This window comes from Prinia subflava, chromosome 1, assembly GCF_021018805.1.
Source record: "Prinia subflava isolate CZ2003 ecotype Zambia chromosome 1, Cam_Psub_1.2, whole genome shotgun sequence".
Lineage (NCBI taxonomy): Eukaryota > Metazoa > Chordata > Aves > Passeriformes > Cisticolidae > Prinia > Prinia subflava.
In genome coordinates this window covers 22,733,994-22,754,822 of record NC_086247.1, presented here as the reverse complement: position 1 = coordinate 22,754,822, position 20,829 = coordinate 22,733,994, and the positions used below count along the sequence as shown (strand labels likewise).

Sequence of the window (20,829 nt, the reverse complement as noted above, 5' to 3'; positions counted from 1 at the left end):
TTCCCTCACATGTTCTCACCTCCTTCTCTTCTCTGATTAGGAGGAAAAAAACCAGTGACTTTGTTTTGATTTTCTTCATAAGTAGGTCATCACAGAGGCATTACCATCCTCTCTCACTGGCCCAGTTTTGGCGAGCAGCTCGTCTATCTTCAGAGCCATCAGCCATTGGCTCTGCTGGACATGGTGGAAGCTTCTAGGAGCTTCCCACAGGAGACATCTTCGTGGCCTTCCTGCTGCCAAAACCCAGGCCATGCCAAACCAATACAGATACAAAATCTCATGGGTTCAGATAAGAACAGTTCAGTAGATGAAAAGAAGTAAAGTGTTATAATAATAATGATCATAATAATAAAAAGTAAAACCCAAGAAAAACAAGTGATGCACAATGCAGTTGTTCACCACCTGCTGATCAGTGCCCAGCCTTTCCCTGAGAAGGGATCAGCCCCTTCCAGTCAACTCCCCGGGCAGTCTGTGTACTCAGCTTGGCATGGAATATCCCTTTGGGCAGTGTAGGTCAGTTCTCCTGGCTGTGCTCCCTCCCAGCTTCTTGTGCAGCTCCTCATTCACAGAGCATGAGACTGGAAAGTCCCTGACTTAGGGTAAGGACTGCTTAGCAACAACTAAAACATCAGTGTGTTATCAATGTTATTCTCATGCTGAATCCAAACCACAGCACTGTACCACTTACTAAGCAAAAAATGATCTCTATCCTAGCCAAAACCAGGACACTGGAGGCATTGGATCTAAATCTTACATCTTTTTACTACAATAGAAAGTACTTTCCTGATTATGGAGATGGAGATCAGGAGGAACCTTTATTCATGAATGGTTTAAGAAAAGTTTTTGATGTTTTGTGTAAAGACGTTTGATTTGGCACCTCTGAAAAATCTTGCTCCCAACAGAAAGGAGATGCAAAAGTCCTCCTGCATGGGAGCAGCCCTGGGTTTTGATTCATTGAAGAATGTGTTTATTTAAAGAGATGCAGCATTCCAAGGATATTTCTAAAGACCACAACAAAGACTGTATCCAATGGTCTAAGTATCTTTTTCATTTGCTTTCAGTTACTCTGTCTTCAAGTTGAGTTTACTTTCCTGCTAGTTCTGATCAAAGCATTTTCATGATAAACTAATTTCATTTCGTTTCTATCTGCCAATCCAAATAACAAAAAGTATTGTTGATAGGTGTATGATTTTTTTAACTTTCTTTTTTTTTTCTTTTTGCCTCTGCTGCAGGCCATCTGTGGACAAGAAGAAAGATAAAAAATGAAGTACTTATACTTAATATTTCTCATGAATGTATTACACCAGTATGATGGGAAATCTTTGAGAAGAAATGGAAGTTCCCTGAAGTCATTTGAAGACATTAAAAATGAGATAGCTGGCTATACTAATATTGCTAAGGCTATTATTGATCTTGCTGTTCATGGAAAGGCTCAGAACAGATCCTATGAAAGATTAGCAGTTTTTGCTGACACAATAGGACCTAGACTCAGTGGTTCAAAAAACTTAGAGGCAGCCATCAAATATATGTTCAGTGCCCTGCAGAAAGATGGGCTGGAAAATGTGCATCTGGAGCCTGTGAAAGTACCACACTGGGAAAGAGGAGAAGAGTTTGCAGTGATGCTGGAACCAAGGAATCACAGCATTGCTATTTTGGGACTTGGGAACAGTATTGCAACTCCTCCAGAAGGTAACTCTTCCTTTTGGAATTACACATGACTTGATTTTTTTAACACAAACTGTACTGTACCTCTAATAACTTCTCTCAGTGGTCAAACTGTGGTTTTCTTCTTGCTGTAATAGTTCTGCAAAACAAGGTGCCATTTTCCTGGGACTTTTCTATATGGCATGGTTATGACTGATGCAGTTTATATTAATACAGTTTGGTTGAACAGACTTGTAAAATGGGAGTTGATTCCTGAACTTTCAATTAAATTTATGCCCTTTTTTTTAACACTGCTGAACCTCATTTGCAAAGATTCTGGTCTTCCATTGTGGTTGGTAGGAAAGAAGTTCTCAAGTTGACACATGATTTCTCCTTCTTGGCATGTGCCCTATCTTGCCAGGCTCGGCCCTTTACTCCAGTAAAAAACAAGACAGCAGGAAAAGGAGCTAAGCTTGGAGAGTTCAAGCTCCTCAGTAAATGTAGCAGTCGGTGTCTGTGTGCCCTTCCCTTCCCTGTCTCATGCTCACCATGGAACTTACTGTTCACATTGTTTACATGCTCACTTTGCCACTTACCTGTCACTGAGCTCTGTGTTGCTGTTTAGATGATCATGTGTGAAATGTTACTCAGGAGCAAGAATAACCAGTAGCTGCACTTAACAAGATTCTGGTCTTTTAAACCCCAAAATATTAGATTGCCTACAAACAAAATGATTTATAAGATTCTCTGTTTGTACTTATTGATATGAGGCTTTTAGGATTGTTATTTAAAGGCCAGTTGAGAACCCTCTTCTGTGCATGCTCTTCATAAAAAACAATGTACTTATTCCTAGACCACTTCAAAAGCATTTGTATTCCTTTATGAGAATAAATTTAGTTTAGGAAATAAAAGGTAACATGCTACTCATATTTTTTTTATGAATTGTAAATTTTGGTGATAGCGAGCTTTCTGTTTGAAATGAAACAACATATAAAACTGTTTTGTTTAGAAAAAATATATAGCCCTTCAAAATGTAACAAATAAAACTGAGTAATTTAAGATATGCTTGGAATAAATCATACTTGATTTGCAAAATTGCTGCTGTGAATCTTATCTGAGATAGTTCTGTCATACTGAGATAAACACATGCCTAAAAATGCAAAGCAACTAGTACCATTACTGTTTGTCCCATAATATGTGCAAGGTTTAGTGCTTTGAGAAATAAGAAATTTTAGGTTTAGTACTGAAGAGAAAATTTAGAGCGAATTTTAAACCTACAACTTTTTTTGTATCCTCTCCAGTTTCCTCCAGTTTCCAAGCTTCCTAAAAAGTAAGCTAAAATTGAAAGGTCTTTTTTTGTGTTTAGCAAGTGTTGCTGAAAAGAGAACCTGCAATTTAATTTTGGCAAGCATGTTCACATCCCAAAAAGTCTGGTTTTCACTTCTCTTTCTTAGTTGTGTAGTTATTTGCACTTGCCTGGTTTTATTCCTAGGTTTGCCTTATTTTTTTAGTGATGTACTGAATCTACATGTTAAAAATACTCACAGAGGCTGATTATGTCTTTCTTTTTCATCTGTAAAGATCCTGTATCTTGAAAGATATGATTGTATTCTCCAGTTCTGGTTTATACTGAGGAATGTTTGAACCCCCACTTTATTCTTTCTCACAATTTCACTTTCCTCCATGATCTGCCATGTTTCTGAAGAGTATTGGTGCTAGAAGACTTTATGGCAATGAGATCTGTCACAAAAGAGTGGGCCATTTCTCACACTTCATGGGATAATTTTGATTAAATTACTTATCTTCTGCCTCTCCTACCATTTGTGCCCGTTCTGATTTCTGCTGGACTCATCTCGCTCTATGCAAACTGTGACAGGTTTTTGTGCTTGAGAAGGTTGTGAGGGGTACCTGGTCCCTGGTGAGCCCTTGGCTCTCATTCTTCCGATCACTGGGCCATCCTGGCTGACAGAAGTGTCTGGTGAGAGCTGCTCTGCGGGCAAGAGAGTCAGGAGGCATGCTGATAAGGAAAGTGCCAGTCCTAAATCTCTCACTCATACCAAGCATGGAATAAAAAATGTGTAGTTAGGCTATTAAAACCACTACCTTATCACTTCTGAGGATTATCACAGTGCCTTATTCCTAAGAAAAAGCGATAGAAGGCTGCCCTAAATTGTATCAGAAATAGCTGAGCAATTTCCCTCAGTGAAGGATTAGCAGCAGTTCTTATACACCTTGTTTTAGCCACAAAGCTGTTGGAGTATGAGTCTTCCTGTAATCAAAACAATGCAACTCAATATGAGATGCCTGATGCCAATTATCCTGTCGTTACAGTACTGTTGGTTACATGGGATCAAACCAGGGAGATCTGCTGCTGCTGTGCTGAGCTTTGGCAGAGGGATGTTTTAAAGGCCGAGGACTGTGCTTCAGATGTTAGCTCTGTGATGATTCTTTGGTTCCTTCACAGCTGACTCTAAAGTGGACTGTGCAGATGATGCCTGAAGTTGTTTGCTGTTAGCTTGATAGTTACTGCATGTTTTAAGTCAGTGTTCCTATCAGGAATATGTTTCAGACCCCTCAGTTTGCAAGCCGCTGTCTTGGTACAGCACAAATCCAGATCCTTTCCTTGACACTACTGATGCATGCTTAGAGGCAGAGGACAGTACAGGTTGGACTTCTGATTTTTTAAGGTCTAGGAATGGGGTTAAGATGAGAGGAGCTGACTCCCCATCCCAGCAGGAGGTACAGGAGAGCATTTTTTGCTTTTTTATCTTCTCAGTTGTGTTCTGTATTCCTCTCTTCCCCAGGTTTGTGACCCTTGAAGCTAAGAAAATAGGAGACATTGGCAGAAACTTAAAACTTGGTGCTGGATTTGGTGGCCTTTTGTTCCCTCAGAGCTCCTCCTGAAGCTCAGCACCCCAAGCAAGTACTCTGGAGGGCTCTTCATTAACATGGCAATAGCCTAACACCAATTAGAAACCTGGCTTTGGATGTTGGAAATTCAGGATTTATTTTTCCTTCTCTCTATGGAAATTCAAACCAGTGAAGTAACCCAATGGCTAGAGCACGTGCTGAGGTTGGTTACTTTCCATTTCAGCATACACCATGCAAGTGTGGAAAAAATCTGCAATCCTTCAGGGCAGGAACAGAAAGCTCTAAATAGTAGCAGTATTTTTAGCTATGAAGTCCAAACCAGTCCATTGACTCCAGGATACCAGGAATGTCTCTTCCTGCAGGTCTTCTAACTCACGCCTATGGCATTAAAACCCTGTTGGGATGTGCATAGAGCTTTCCTCATTAATTTGATTTTATGAGATTTGCCCACTTTGGCTCAGATACAGAAGAGTTGGATGATGTGCAGGAGGCTTTTCAGTACCTTGTGATCTTGTGGATAAAATCCTACTTTCTTCTTCATGACTGGGAAATATGCCAAGATGTCAAATTCCCAGATTCCATCTGATTTACACAGCAAAAAGAGAGTACAGAAAAGGTTAGATTTTTCTATTGAAGAGGAAAAACCTCCAACATTCTCCCTCTCCAAGTGTATTCAAAGATATGAAGGTGTTGGGTCAAAGAGAAAGTTTTCACTTCCTTTGCTCTCCTTACAAGGAGGGAGTAACTTCACTGCCCCCTTTAGTGACAGGGAGAGAAGAAACATGAAACAGAGTGATCTGGATTTCCAGAAATCAGCAGAGACTGAAAATGGTCATCACCTCGAAGAAATGGATTCCTAGGTAACAAACGGGATTGAATGTTAGAAAGTGCTCAGTTTTAGGAGCTGGAAAATGAGATTTACCATATTCAGTCAATGTCCTTGTCTGATTTTCAGTGTTTCAACATTGGCAAAACACATATATATATATAGAGAGAGAGAGAGAGAGAGAGTGAGAGAGACTGTGTTGATTTGCGGTGGTACTGATTATATCCCCCAAATTCTGAGGAAAATAGACATAATTGTTGCTTTCAGAATCCTATAATTGAAGGAAAGTAGTAGTTTAGCAGATGTTTGGCCATAAAGTATCAAAGAATTCATTTTTTTGCATGTGTTTTAAAATGCACTTTTTTTACCCTGATGGGTTACCATGCCCTTTAATTTTAAAGAAATACTAACAAGCAGATCCAGCTTTAGAGCAGCCTGCCTTGAAATGTCTCCTCAAAAAAAGGAATAGTCTCTGATTTTTTTATGTACTGTTGGTTGCAGCAAAACTGAAATAATATAAATATGAAGATGATGCATTGGCAGACTTTTTCCAAGTTTTCAAGTCATGGGTTTGAGTTTTCGGGTTTTTTTGTTTAACTGTCAACATTTGGTCCAGCTGTACCCTCATAGAAGGTGATAGGAGCTTTGCAGTTAGATAATATGAAAACACTTCCAGCCAGTTACGTATAAAATGAGGATAATGCATGTTATCTTGAAGTTGTTGGTGTAAGCTGTTGCTGTCCGTCCACCATTTTATTAAACCAGGGATATTGCTGAAAGAAAGGGTCTGGCTCCAGTCCTGCCTTATGCATTTTGTCCCCAGTGTTGACCTTCCTCTTTTTTATCTCAGTGGTGAAGTGGATTAGGGATTATCTAGAATTCAGGTAGATAAGATGCCAACAAAAAAGTTATTTCTAATGTGTATCAGAGGATTTACCCTTAGTTGCCAGCATCTTGGATGACCACTGATCTGGAAGAAAAGTGATGCTTCTGGAGGGTCTTAGGTACCCCTTTGATGAGGGGTTCAGTGCTGAGAACAGGGGTTTGAGGGAGTCGTAGGCATGGGAGCACAGTGCATGGCAAAGCTCTCCTGTCTTCTCTGGATTCCTCTTTTTTCATGTGTGAGGAGCTCTTGATCAACATCTTGACACCAGATATTTCATGTCTGGATTGTTTATTATTACTTAGAGCAGTGCTGCTTGTGGTATTGTAATTATGCTATTTTTCTTGGAACGAAAAGGTGACATCTGTGAAGGACATCAGACACTGCTGTTCAGTGGCCCAGCTTCTGGGCTGAAAGTAAGTGCAGTAGCATTTCAAAGATTTATAGAGTAGAAGTAGTTGCATGACTTTGAGGTGGACATGCTGTCTGGAGAGAACATGGGTTCCAGTTGCTACTTTAACCAATGTTCGGGTGAGCTGTGTGGATTGCCAGTGCCAAAAATTGAATTTTCTGGTCTTGTCCTTTTGCAGTGTCACTGAGTTGAGTGTGGTTACCTCAAGGATGGTTAAGGCCAGGCTGAAGCTATAATCCTGAAGGCAGGATTTGAATATGATTTTCTGCATGTGTGGGGTACGCAGACACAGCTGGATGGCAATGTTACTTTCATCCCAAGGGATAGCTGGCAGTGACTGGCACCTTTGACTTGCTAAAAGGGAATGGCTGTCCTCAGCACTTCCTGCCTTGAGCACCTGTGGTCTCAGAAACTGCTTTTTGTGGATCTAATGTTGAGTGTCTGATTCTCCCTATACATTGCATAGCAAGCCTGTGCTCTGTCCAGGGCTGCTCCTGCAAGAACCTAACCTGTTACCCCACTCTTTTGGCGTCCAAGGCTTTGTGCTGGGGGTTGAGACCAACCCGTTTCCTCCTAGGATTTGTGCTGCACAGGAAGCTACATGTCATCCCAAACCAAACTGTGCTAAAGAGATACAGTACTTGCTGGAAATTTTAAGTAATATTTGTCAATAATGTAACTATTATATAGTGTTTATTTTTCTCTCTGTTCTTAAGCAATGATACAATATGTTTAGTCTCTGTGCAGGGCATCAGAACTGAATAGTCTCATATCCTTTTTTATAACTATCTTACATAATTTTATTTTCATATAGTAATTCTCTTTGCTTTTCCACAGAGTAGGAAGGTCACATCTTCTAGAAGTATTGTTCATATTTTACAAAATCCTTCTTCCTGATAAAACCCTCTTCTTCATTTCACAGTTCCCCTAAAATATTTAATATTTTCTTCATATTATAATTCTTATATTAGTACTAATTTATATGTGTTGACAGAGCAAATATGTTTCTAGGTGTTAGAATATTTCAGATTTTCAGTACCTGCTAATAATTTTTGAGTGAGCAAAAACCAGTGATAATGTTAATCTTTCATTTGCTTCAGGGTGACACAAAGCCTTAATTGGATGAGGTCATTAGAGACAAAGAATTTGGGTTTGTTTTTCTAAAAATCTAGTTGAAGTTTGTGGAGCATTGCAGGAAAACTGAACTAATTCCTGGAGAGTGTTAGAAAGCAACATGTTTTTAAGAGAGGTATGAGAGAAGTTGAGGGGGAAAATGTTTTCTGAGCTGATTTTAGAAGATGTTGAACTTAAAAAAGGATTTAATGCCAGTTCCCTAATCTTACTTAGCTTTGAAGAATACATTTGCATTTTCCCTCCACTTCCCAAGACCTTCTTTCCTTTGACCTGTCCCAACAACTACCTTATCTCCAGACTTATGTCTACCTTTGTATCATATGACCCTTGCAAAATAATTCTCTGTAACTCTGTGAAAGAAGCTACCTTGCAAATGGGCACAAGACAGTGTTTGTGGGCTGTATCTGAAAGAAGCAGGGGCATGGTATGTTTAATCTGGAAAGATGATAAAGTCTGAAGGACAATGGGAATAGCCAGACTAAGGTAAGAAAAGCTTGGGGCGACTGCTTGCATGTGTTTAGGGTCAGCATAGAGTACAGTATAACTTGATGAAGCAGCTTCTGGGCTAAATTAACTTCATGGGGACAGGTGAAGTAGAAATAGAGAAATCTGGGATGTTGCAGGAGATGAGGCATGAGAGTGGCCTGCCATGGCTGGTCTGTGAGGCAGGGCTGTGACCACCACAGGGGGTTCAGGCACTGCGATTGTGGAGCGTTGTTGCCCCTGCTCTACCATGAAGAACTCTCTTGATTTCCTGTCCTGAGATCCTGATGCCTGGTTCTGATGAACAGGGAGGTAACATCCTGTCTCCTCCTTGCTCTCATGACTACAGAGGCCAGGACATGTTTAAGACACATCTCCAGTTTCAAAATTTCCACTGCTATCAGAACAATTAGATGTGTTGTTGACTTTTTGTGTTGATATTTCTTTTCCAGCTTTGTCTTGTCTAGGCTTAAAATTAATGTATTCTAATTGTTTTAAGCAAAAATTGCCTTGCCCATCAGCTTATTTATTGGACAGCAGCAGTGGCACTTCCAATAGTGCCACTTCCAGTGAAGTGGCAGCTTCAGTGCATGTGGGTCAGCAGCCTCACTGTTCTATAGTGTGATTTGTAGAAGAAATCATAATTATTACTTTAGTGTGAAGTAAATGAAGTTTAGGAGATCCATAGGAGTGAGTTGTTTTCTTGCTGCTATTGAAAAGGATTTATTGTTAAATTAATGAATACTGCATTTGACTTTGTAACTGGATCTCCAAGGTATTGATGATATTACCTGGATGACAAAAATGGGACTGGGGGAAAAAAGAAGAGAGTAAGGCCATAATTAAGTAATGAGGAAATTGGTATCCAATAAGATTAAACAGTATGCAAATAATATTTCTTTCTGGGTTACTAAGTCATTTTAATATAGTAATAGATTGTAACTAACTTGATTTAATTTATGTGTGTTTGTGAATAGAGTGTTTCTTGGATAATGATAAATAAAAATGTGTTCTGTATGAAATTTCATTGTTATTTTAAGATTCACCAGTTTTTAAAATCTGATAATAGGGTGGATTTTCCTTTTTTTCTTTCTCTTCACTGAAACCTGTTACTAACACAGACAGGTGCATACTCTAGATACTAAAATGACTTAAACATTAGCTGCAGTTAATCTTGGGGAGAAGTTATCTTGTGAGGAATCCCCTTCAAACTAATCTCCTCCTTGCATCATTGCTGGCAGGTAAACAGCTGTGAGGAGGCGACTCCAGACAGAATTGTTCATGCCAGGAATCAGACTTCTTCTCTACAGCAGTGTTACACACAGCTGATTTATGGGTGCTTTTATATATGTGCGTGTGTGCTTATATATATATTTATATAAATATGTATATGAATATATACATATATATACAAATATATATATATACAAATATACATACATTTATACATATATATACACACATATACACACACACACACCTCAGTCTTGTGTTCATCCTGCCTGAGACCAATTTCAGGTTGCTAATGCATGCCATACCACTTATTTCAACTGGCAGTGTGATCATCAAAGTTGTGATATATTCAACTTTTGAGATAAAAACATACATTTCAGTATGCAGATGACTTTGTAAAATATAAGTTTGTTGGTAAGTGGAAATTGGCTGCTTGTTCCCACCATGAGCACCCTTCCTATACCTTAATTCTCAGAAAGAATAGGGTACAATTTGCTGTTTAATATGAGAAATTAGAGGAAACCCATAGTACTACCTAGATTCTTTTGCCCACTCGCCCAACCCAACACTATGTTACATGTAATGAGATCAAAGAAATAGTATTCAGCTTTATACATTCAACCAAGTTTATCATGTTTGTAATTCTGCTTTCTATGGTTCATGCCCTTTACTTAGCTAATTCCCCAAATACTCTATATTCATCTCTTGGACTGTGTGTTATAATCTTTATATCTTGCTTAAGTAAGCAGGCAATCTGTCTCCCTCCTTACATGGGGTTTGTGAAGAATTCTTTCCAATAACACAGAGCCAGTAATCTAACAACAGGTGTAAGAAAGAGACAATATCTTTCAACATGGGAAGCAGAGCCATGAGGCACTGAATTGGTAGGAGACACTAGGGTAGATTTCTATTAATTTGCTTAAAGGCTCAGTAAGGTGAGACCTTTCCAATTTCTAAAGGGAATAACTCGTTCTCCTCAAACAGGTGAACTGTTGGGGGTTTTGTTTCATTTCTCCTTTTGCACAGAAGGTGTATAAGGGTGGTTTGTGTATGTGTGTCCACATATTTGTTTGAGATAAACATTATTCTTGCCACTTCAGACAAAGAATCTGAAATGGTATAAAATGGCACTAAAATGCAAATGAGTAATTGAATTAATCAGAAGCTATACAAGAGTGAAATTTTATGTTTTTACAGAAAGCACTGTAATTCATGCTGCCATTAGGTTAAACTTGCAGAGACAACATTTGTTTTCTTTTGTTTTTAAGAATGGCTTTATTTAGCTTCTTTGGGGACATTCAAGAGTAGAATGAATACTGAGCTAGAGTTGCAACTCTCTGTTCTTTCCCTTAGATTTTCCTCAGCAAAAAGTCTCAGCAATTCTCTTAGACTGTACAAACTTCTGATGCCTGTCATCTAGGAAGGGCCACAAATGTGTTTCACCATCGTATTTTGTAGGATTTTTAGTTACTTACTAGCTGTCTGTAGCTTTCATAAAAAACTTTCCAGAGTTGGTGTTTGTTCATGTATGCAGTAATGCCCAGGAGAGTTACACTCCTTGCTTCCCTTGACAAACAGTCACCAAGATGTTTGTCCTTCCAGTGCCTACTGCACAATCCAAGTGGAGCACTGGGGAGAGATAATATGAAATAGAGATTGCAGTATCAGCCTACTGAGACCATGGCTTCTCTTGTGGAAAATGAAATTTTGCAGATACCTGGCTTTATTTCCAGTGGCATGGTTTCATAGCCAAAATTATCTTGTTGCTGGGATGTTCCTTAGCTTGATGGCTGAACCTGCCATTAATTACAAGTAGCTGGAGTCTGCTTGCATGCTCACCTGCCTGCCAACAGCAGCCAGTAATATGTGAAGGTGATTCTTTGGTTTGCCTCTCTAGAACACTGCCAGGTTAAGGTAAGAATTTGGATAGTTAAAATTTTTATCCCTCTCACACTAGGTTACTTTTGTAGCTGAAACTCATTTTTGTAGTAGCATAAATGTCTGTTGGACTCTTAATGGTACATTCTAATGATACAAAACTTCTGTGGAATGGTTTCTTTAAGGTTTTGAACTGTAGTTTTATCTCAAAAAAGCCACGAGCCTGGGCACACTGATGCTGGGAGACATTACCTTCCTGTTTTTCTAAGAGTTTTTCTCATTTATTGTGGTCTTAAATACAAGTCTTTAAAATCCTCTAAATAATTCTTATTCCATACACGTAAAACCAACAACCAAAAAAAGGACTTTTTCAAGGAGAATAATTTTATTCTTAAAAACGTGATAGTTTCAGTTTGTTCTGACAAATCCTTGCTAGAGGATTTATTAGTTTCAGTTTCCATTGATGTATTTTGTGACTATTAGGTGAAATGTACAACATTAAAATTTAGACATCTATTACTTCTTCTATATTTAGAAGCAAAGTACCCATACCCAGCCCCTGTTGTTAAGCAGTCTCTACTTATCTCTGTAACCAATCAACAAAATTGAATTTTAAGCATTGTGGTAATTTAAATGAATTACTTCTCAAATGCTGTGAAATATAGTTCCTCAATTAATGTCCCTAAAAGTTAGAAGGATTCTCTGGCTTATCTGTAACAGTCTTTGTTTTTTCAAGTAAGATAATGCAGCAACTTTAAACTATTCTAACTATTAAAAACAAAGATCTGTGTGGATCTAACTTAGCATGTGGAAATAATCCTGCACTAGAACCTGCCTATTTTTTCTGTATCATGAACTGGGAAATGTGAATTCCTGGAAAAACTCCCAGGAGATCCAATAGAACTGTTATATTCTTCTGACTTAAATATGAAGATGTTGTTGTTGTTATTATTATTATTAAGCACATTACAAAATGTGTTGACACTGCAGAGCTTTAATTTAATTTCATTTATGGATTAAATCATTTTGTAGGAGTTACAGGCTAAAAATGTGGGCTTCCAGCTGTCTTATGTTAAGCTAAGTTGTTTAGCAACATATCAAAACATTTCCATGAAAAGATTACTATCTTTTTTTTAATTAATCCCATAGGCAGCTTTTGCAAATGTTTTTGTACTATAAATGATTACAATGAGGCTTTAAAGCATATGCAGAGAACAAAATTCCCCCCATGTATCCTTCTTGCCCTTCAAGTTATGTTTTAATACCAGCCTGAAGCATGGTTTACAGAGGTGTGTGTACTTGGTCAGGGTTCTGTCGCATCTGTTTAGTACCGATCCCTGATGAAGCATTTCACATAGGCTTCCTTTTGCAGGAAAAATACTAATGCTGATTTCCTGAGTTCTGCAGTCCATGTTTTTCTGTCTGTTAGAAGTGGGAAAGTATTGCTAAAACCGCTGTAATATTTCCTTTCAGGAATTACAGCAGAAGTCATAGTTGTAGCCTCATTTGATGAACTCCACAAACGAGCTCAGGAGGCCAAGGGGAAGATTGTCGTCTACAATGAACCTTTCATCAGTTATGGTGAAACTGTGCAATACAGGTTACAGGGAGCAGTGGAAGCTGCTAAAGTTGGAGCAGTGGCATCCCTCATTAGGTCTATTGCTTCTTTTTCTATTCACAGGTAAGCATTTTTCTCTTTTCTTCCTGCAAGTCACATTTCAATGTTAGCTGACATGTCATTTGTGGGCAGGCATTTTTGTTCTCCATGACTTAAACATTGCCAGTTATGAGTGGGTGTTTGGTTTTGAAACTATTGGCTTCACAATAGTTCTTTTCCCCTGTGCTTTGTCATTCTTTCAGAATTTCAGAATTTTTTTTTTTTTTTTTTTTTTTTTTTTTTAGTTCTTGGTCCAAGTTTTGAATAAAATTTGTTTTAATGAACTTTCTGCATTCTTGAGACTTCCATAAATATTCTGAAAAGAACCAAAACCAAATGTCTTTGGTGACAACAGGCTGTCAGTGATGATGATATGAACTGGTCATTCTGTGTGTTTAACTAGAATGTACATGTACGATTTTCAACATATTGCTAATTTTCCTAGCATGAGGCTGACTTGTACTAGATGGAGTAGTCTGCTTTGAACATAATTATTTAGAACACTTTAGCTGCAAGTTTTGTAATTCTCATACTGCTTTATAAGTAAGGTATGTGGAAATAATGCTTTTTTTAGTGTAAATATTTTTACATTTCTTAGTACATTATTTGTTTATCACTGCAGTGTTACGTTACTGAAATGATATATTTTAGTTTTCTGGTTAGTAACAGAATTCCTTTTTTATCTGGGAGTTTTTTCCAGCTCTGAAAGCTTACACTTAAAATGCTTATCTATTGTGAAAAAGATTAGTTGAGGCATAGAGAGGAAATGGAGAATGGTTCAGCCATACAATGGAAGGCTGACAGATGCACACTGTCCTTTAACACAGTTATTTTAAAGTCTTGTACTGTTCTTGGTGACCTGAGTGGCTGCAGTGATCTTGGTGCAGGAGCCTGCTGGCTGTGATGGGAGTTCTGGCCAGGCAGGCCCAGACAGCAGAGCTGGTCTGAGGACTGGATCAGGACAGGCCCATCTGCCTGCCCACCGTCCTGTCCCTGAGCTGAAGCTTGAGCAGGACTGGCAGGGCATCAAGTGATGCCAGACACAAAGCTTGACTGCCTAAACTGTAGAGCTCTGTTAATAAAATCATTTACATAAGACAATGTGAAATATACCCAGTTTATACAAGAGGTGCTGTATTTTGGAACATTCTTTCTTTGGCAAGTACATGTTGAGAGCCACACAGATTGTTTATTCCTCTCCCTAGCTGCCCACCCAGTAACTCTTTACCTACAGAGGAGTCATTGGCAGTAGCTAACCTGTCCCTGAATGTGCACCACAACATAACCTTGACTGGGGATCTGTTTAGGTAACACCATGGTTTCTTTTTGATCTCTGCTCCTAGGTTTTCTTTCTGCAGAAGTCTAGGCTGGTAGGTGGAAAGCACGATATAGCTTTTGGTCTTTCTTGAGGCTGCAGCTGGGGTGACTTGGGAGGCATTTGAAGGCATGCTTGAATCCACTTCTTCAGGGAGAGCATGAGTGGTCACACCTCAGCAATATGAGAAGTGTGCAAGCTTCTTCATTTGTAATGCTTCAGAGAGTCAGAAAAAGCAGTAAAGCCAACTGACTGGATTGGAACACATGCAGAGAACAGCTCTGGTGCCTCTGTAGTTGCTTGGTCGCATTTTTGTATTCTTGTCCTGGTTTCAGCTGGGATAGAGTTCATTTTCTTCTTGGCAGCTGGTGCAGTGTTGTGATTTGGATTCAGCATGAGAACAACATTGATAACACACAAGTTTTGGTTGGTGCTAAGCAGTGCTTACCCTAAGTCAAGGACTTGCCAGTGTCTCATGCTCTGTGAACGAGGAGCTGCACAAGAAGCTGGGAGGGAGCACAGCCAGGGGAAGTGACCTACACTGGCCAAAGGGATATTCCATACCCCAGGATGTCATGTTCTGTACGAAAACTGGGGGGAGGGAGGGAGGAGGGGAGCCTGGCCAGAAGGGGCCAACCACTTCTTGGAAACAGGCTGGGCATTGGTCAGAGGGTGGTGAGCATAGTGCATCACTTGTTTTTCTTGGGATTTACTTATTTGCTGTTGTAATAGCAACAACAGCAGGGGGGGAGGAGGTTGTAATTAAAATTTTATTTTTGTTATAATACTTCACTCTGGGTTTTTCCGTACTGTTTAACTATTCTTAGCAGTCCTCAACCCATGAGTTTTTTGTATTTCTTTTCCTCAGTCTTCTCCCCATCGCACTCAGGGAAATAATGAGTGAGCAGCTGCATGGTACTTAGTTGCCAGCTGGGGTTGAACCATGAAAATGCTCCACATTCCCCTAAAGAAGTCAAAATTAGCTGTTAAAAATGCTTTCTGAAATATGAAACACTTGAATTCAGCTACTGTCCAAACTATTACTAGTGTATTTCTTGGTGTCCAACAAATGTGATGTTTACAATGTATTTTCTAATACTTAGAATTTTCTAATAAGGCTCATAATAATGAACAGATAGTGGAATGTGTTTCAGACACAGTTTTACAAAAAAATATATGGTTTCAAAATAGCCTCATTTGGTATCATCAAAGAATATTGCAATCTATAGTGTGTTGATTTTCTGAAAACCAGATGATCTGTCCTGTGCGTAGTGTTGGTGCTATGCTGAATTTTTCAATTGAAAGTTGCTGTACCTTCTGTTTGCTACAGTATTTATGGAAGTGCATTTAGTATGTAATGAAAATGAGGAAGAGAGGTGGAGGCTGAGGAAACTGGCATTACAGCTATTTGAAAATTGAATGGAAGCAGATGCCAAATGCATATTTCTTTAGGATTTCTAAGAATTCTTTATTGAATCCTTAATTGATACTGGGAGCAGAGGTGTCATTCCCAAAAGCAATTTCAAATGTAGATGCTGCCATGAAGCATTTTTTGACTGTGTACTTTCTGCTCTCCCTTCATTTACCTTCACTAAGGGGTTTTTTTTGATTTCTGGTGGTTGTTTTTGTTTGTTTTGGTTTTGAATATGGAATGGATTGGTTAATGTATTTTTTCCTATAATACAGAAAGTACTCAGGTCTGGTGCCTCCCTTCAGTTTTTCAGTGATCACTAGATCTATTTCTCTTAAATTTTTAACAAGTAGGTATTGCTGTAGGCAGGGTGGATTTTCTTATCTCCATGCATTCTCCTATGTTTTCTTCTAATCACCAGCTGTGTGTCTCCTTGTCTGTCCTAGCTGTGTGCTGTGCTGGATGGACTATGTGCAGGGTGTGGTGCTCCTTCTCTCTCAGTGTTTGGGGCACTCTTTGTTCAAGTCACTTGCCTTTTTAATTGACTGGTGGGAAATACTACCTTGCTGCAGGGAGTAGTGTGATAGAAGGGTGAGAGGTGAAAGGTAAAAAGCTAATAAAAGGTTTCTAAATGTTGTGAAAGTAAGTCTTACATTCTTGCAATTTGTATGCTGCTGCATTGTCAACCAGAGCCTTCTTTGGCCTGTGTGTTTACATGTTCACTGACAATACAAATAGATGATGGGATTGTGGAGTTTTCCAAAACATCCTGGAAATATCTTAGAAGAAATTATCTTCCTTCTCACACTGCACTATCCCAGTTTCAGGTAAATGAAGGGTGGAATTTCACAATTTTTCCTAAACTATATCAAGTTTGGTGGATGGGGTTTTTTATTTCATTCTTTGAGGAGTTTTGTTCGTTTGTTTGTTTTTCAAATTCAGGGGGCTGCTTATTGTTATTTAGTTACTCTGTTTGCTGGAACAATGTGTGCCACTTTGTGGTGCAATTTCTAGGTGATCTTGCAATATGAGTAATATTGATAGGTTAAAACTAGGTACTGTCATTAACATCCTAGGCTTATTAGAGCTCTTTATTAAAGGTTACTTACAAAGCAGAATTGGTGAAATCACAACGTCAATTAAATCACTGTTCTTTTGCTGGTAACTTGATGCCTGTTCCTTGTTCCAGAAATGGCAAGTTGATGCCACATTGTCAAGGCAAAAAGTGTGAAGGGAATCCTTGACCCAGGGACAGTTTATTTTTCTTTAAGGTGTGGTAGTATAACTGTGGAGTAATGAAACACCCTGGGGACTCAAGCATCTCAGTTCTTAATAAGAGCAAGAAGGGATGAATGTCATTATACTCAGGAAAACTCATTGATGTGTTTGTACAAGGACTCATGACACTCATTGGTGACAAGTGTTTGCTGTTGAGTTTCAAAGAGTGAATTCATTCATTTTGAACAACATTGCTAAGTGAATAGGAAATAAAATTAGCAACCACCTCTTTCTTGACCTGTGAAGAGATGACAGTAGTTACATGGTATTGCAATGTTGCATGGCAGTTGTGTCTCCTGGCATTTTCTGCCTCTTGTATTAAATGATTCTCTTGCTATTTTATTGGTAGCATGTAAAAGTGGGGTTTTTATGTAGGAGAAGGTAACTGTAATGAAGAGGTAATTGGTGGAAGGGACACCCTCCACTAGACCAAGTTGCCCAAAGCCATACCCAACCTGGCCTTAGAACACTGCTAGGGATAGGGCATCCACAACATTTCTGGACAACCTGTTCCAGTGCCTCAGCACTGTCACAGTGAAGGATTTGTTCCTAATATCTAATCTAAACCTGTTCTCTTTAGGTTTTTTGCAGAAAAGCCATGCTGTGAAATGCCAGTGTCCATAAAGGAGACAGAGGAGTCCTGCAACTTCATTCTAATAAAGGGAGAAAGTCCACTAGGGCATTTCCCCGTAGGGTCTCTCTTGAGGTTTTGGAGGATGCTCTTCCTTTTATCCTAAATTCTCAACCATGTGTTGCCCTCTTCCTTTCTGCAATGATGAAGTACTAGGAAGGTACAGCCTTCCCAAACTGCCTACCACATATCACAGAACCATTAGGCTGGAAGAGACCTCCAGGATCATCAAGTCCAACCCAACCCTAACCTCAACTAAACCATGGCACCAAGTGCCACATGTAGTCTTTCCTTAAGAACATCCAGAGATGGTGAATCCACCACCTCCCCAGGTAGACCATTCCAATAATTTATTACCCTTTCTGTAAAAACCTTTTTCCTATTTCCCTTGGTGCAGCTTAAGACTGTGTCCTCTCATTCTGTTAGTTGCTGCCTGAAGAAAGAGACCAACTCCCTCCTGACTACAACCATATTCCCCCACAAACATGTATTGTCATTTTCCCCTAAAGTCTGGAAGGTCAGGATGTCTGGATTTTGCAGGTCCATCAGACATTCAGATTGCAATAGATTTGTGTGAACCCATTTCTCCTGTTACCCTAAAGTTAACTGTTTGGGTTCTGTAACAAGCTTGGTGGCTTGATTTTTGCCGAGACATTAAGACCCATTTTGAAGACATTAACACTAATTTCTCCTAAGAATTGCCACAGCCTTTCTGATTGCTTCTTTCAGACGTAATCATTCCTGAAGACATTAACATCCTCTTTCTGCTGTCATTCATGAAGATCCCCATCCCCAGAGTCTTTTGTGAAGACATTAGCACCCATTTTCCCTACCAGTTTGAAGCCATTCCCCCTTGTCCTATCATTACAGACCCTTGTAAAAGGTTTCTCTCCATCTTTCTTGTAGGCTCCTTTTCCCAGTAATAATTTTCTGAAGCACTGGCAATTTCATGGTGAAATATTTAAACATGGGTATTAGGAGTTAAGGGTAACAGAACTATTTAACATGTATTATTGTAGTAATTCAACCGTATTTATAATATTTGGCCTTTTGTAGAAATCTGGGTACTTACTTATTTTTTTTTTCTGCTTTAATAACTTAACTGTGCTGAGATTAATGATACGTACTCTTACTGTAGTGTAAAAATAAATTGATGGGTGTTCCCGGTTTGTGGTGGATGTTTCTTATGGTGAAAATATTCAGTTTACAAGGTATGGTTGAAGTTGAGCAGCAATCTAGACGACGAATCCCATGCTACAACAAGCAGTGTTACTGAAGAGGTAGTGATGACAGAAATATTTTCTGCTACCATAGGCTTGCTTTTTCACAGCAGTTCTTCTGTTTATTAAATAATCAAAGTGAAAGAAGATAGGAAAAGTAAAGTGTTTAGCTGTAAGTCTCCTGAAATTTTTTGACTAATAAACTAGCCATAAGTCTTTTTGTTTTTGTTTCCTAGCTGTACATTTTTGAAACCGTTCATAAATAAAAAGGTGTCCTTTAGCTATTGAAATGGTCCAGTATTTATTCTACAGTGAATGTACTCTTATGAATCTAAAACTTCCAGTAAATCCTTCTGTTCTTCAAGAACCACAGATTAGATAATATCATAACACTGTGTCTTGTAAGACTCCTTTAAGGGCTCAAGAAAGAAGCAAAATTGAGTGCTTTTCTGAGAACTCAAAAAGGAAGTTCCCAGGAATCCTCAGGATAAATACCAAGAGCCCTACTATTAGGTTTTTTTACATGCTGCAAAGAAATCTCTCCGATATGCAAGAAATTCAACAGGGAACATATTACAAGGCCAAAATAGAACAAGTAGTACTTTGACACAATCTAGAGACTCTTAACAAGGGCACATATTTGGTCAAGTTCTTTTCTTTTTGTACTAAATTCAGCATCCTGTACTTTCCTGAAGTAAGTGTTTTCCTTCACTTTTTCTTTCCTTCTTCAGTCTACAGGTGGCCAAGACACACCACCAGCTTGTGCAGCTCCAGTAACCCTAATCAAAACCTTTGTCTGCATGAAAGCTGAAGTCATTAATGGCATGGTGCAACTCAAGATTTATGACTGAGGTTGCATACATGATCCATGTCAGTATATATGGCAAGGCTAGTACATCATCTCATGGAATGTATGTGAATTTGAAAACCATTTCTTTTGCATTGCATTTCCATTACCCTAATTTCCCCTTTTTGTAATCTCACGTCATTTATTTTCTCCTACCATGTATAGTCATTTATACCTTTTGTATATAAATTGGTTTTCTTTGTATTCCTTATGACCTTTTAGACAGGTCATGCTCTTCTCAGTCTTGATGACGACGTGTGTGCATTAGTGGCATTTTTCAGCTCTCAGGTGCTTTCACAGATCTTTTTTTCACAATACCATATCACTTCTTCCAGTGCTTGGTCTGCTGCCTTTGGTTCCAGACTGCTTGCTAAGAAGATAATCTTCCTTTCCCTAAAACTCTATGTCCAAGAAAAGTAAAGGCTTACTCATATCAGTAGTGACAGATTCAGCTTCCTCTTCTTGCTCTGCCATGTTTTCTGAATTCTGGGATGATATAGTAGTTTTACTAGTATTTCTTTCACTTTTTGGTTGGCTTTTGTTTGGTGGGCTGGTTTAGTTGTTTTGTTTTGGTTTTGTTTTAATAGCAAAGAGATGCATCTGGCCCTCAAAATCAATGTTCTGTCTTTGAAATGTTATCTTCATATTGTGTTCTAAGCCCTGAAAGCTCCCTTCCCTGCTGTCCTGCCCTTGCTTCCACTATGAATGCCATTTTTTTGCTGCCGTTTTAGGAATCTTTCTTTTTGTGACCTGTTGTGCTGTCCACAGAGGGGAAGCAGTGGCATGCTGAGTAGGCAGCATCTTCCATCTGCTTCCCACAGGCCTGAGGAATGCACAAGGGCAGCAGGCAGCAGTGTGAGGATTGTAGAAATGCAACAGTAGTGATGTAGCATGACTGAAATCAGGAAGTGCCATTGATTATTTGTGATCTCTTTTTACTTACTGGATTAGACTAAGAACAAGAATTGATCATAAGGAACATCTCAATGAGAGAGTGTCCTAAAGCAATATCCTGTGGCAATGGCATACAGCAGTATTGTTTTCTGTTTCCTACTAAGGAAATGGGAAACAAAGATAAAACCCTTATCTGGGGTCTAACAAGAGAA

At 38.9% G+C, this 20,829-nt stretch overlaps 1 protein-coding gene across 1 annotated transcript in view; it reads left to right on the top strand.

The window, feature by feature from the left end:
- CPQ (carboxypeptidase Q) overlaps window positions 1-20,829 on the top strand; it is a 149,539-nt gene that overhangs the window by 17,412 nt on the left and 111,298 nt on the right. Inside the window, exons 2-3 of the mRNA XM_063390573.1 lie at window positions 1,233-1,689; window positions 12,838-13,045. Coding sequence (XP_063246643.1) covers window positions 1,263-1,689; window positions 12,838-13,045 — 635 coding nt within the window. The 5' untranslated portion in view covers window positions 1,233-1,262. The remainder of the gene's footprint in view (window positions 1-1,232; window positions 1,690-12,837; window positions 13,046-20,829) is intronic.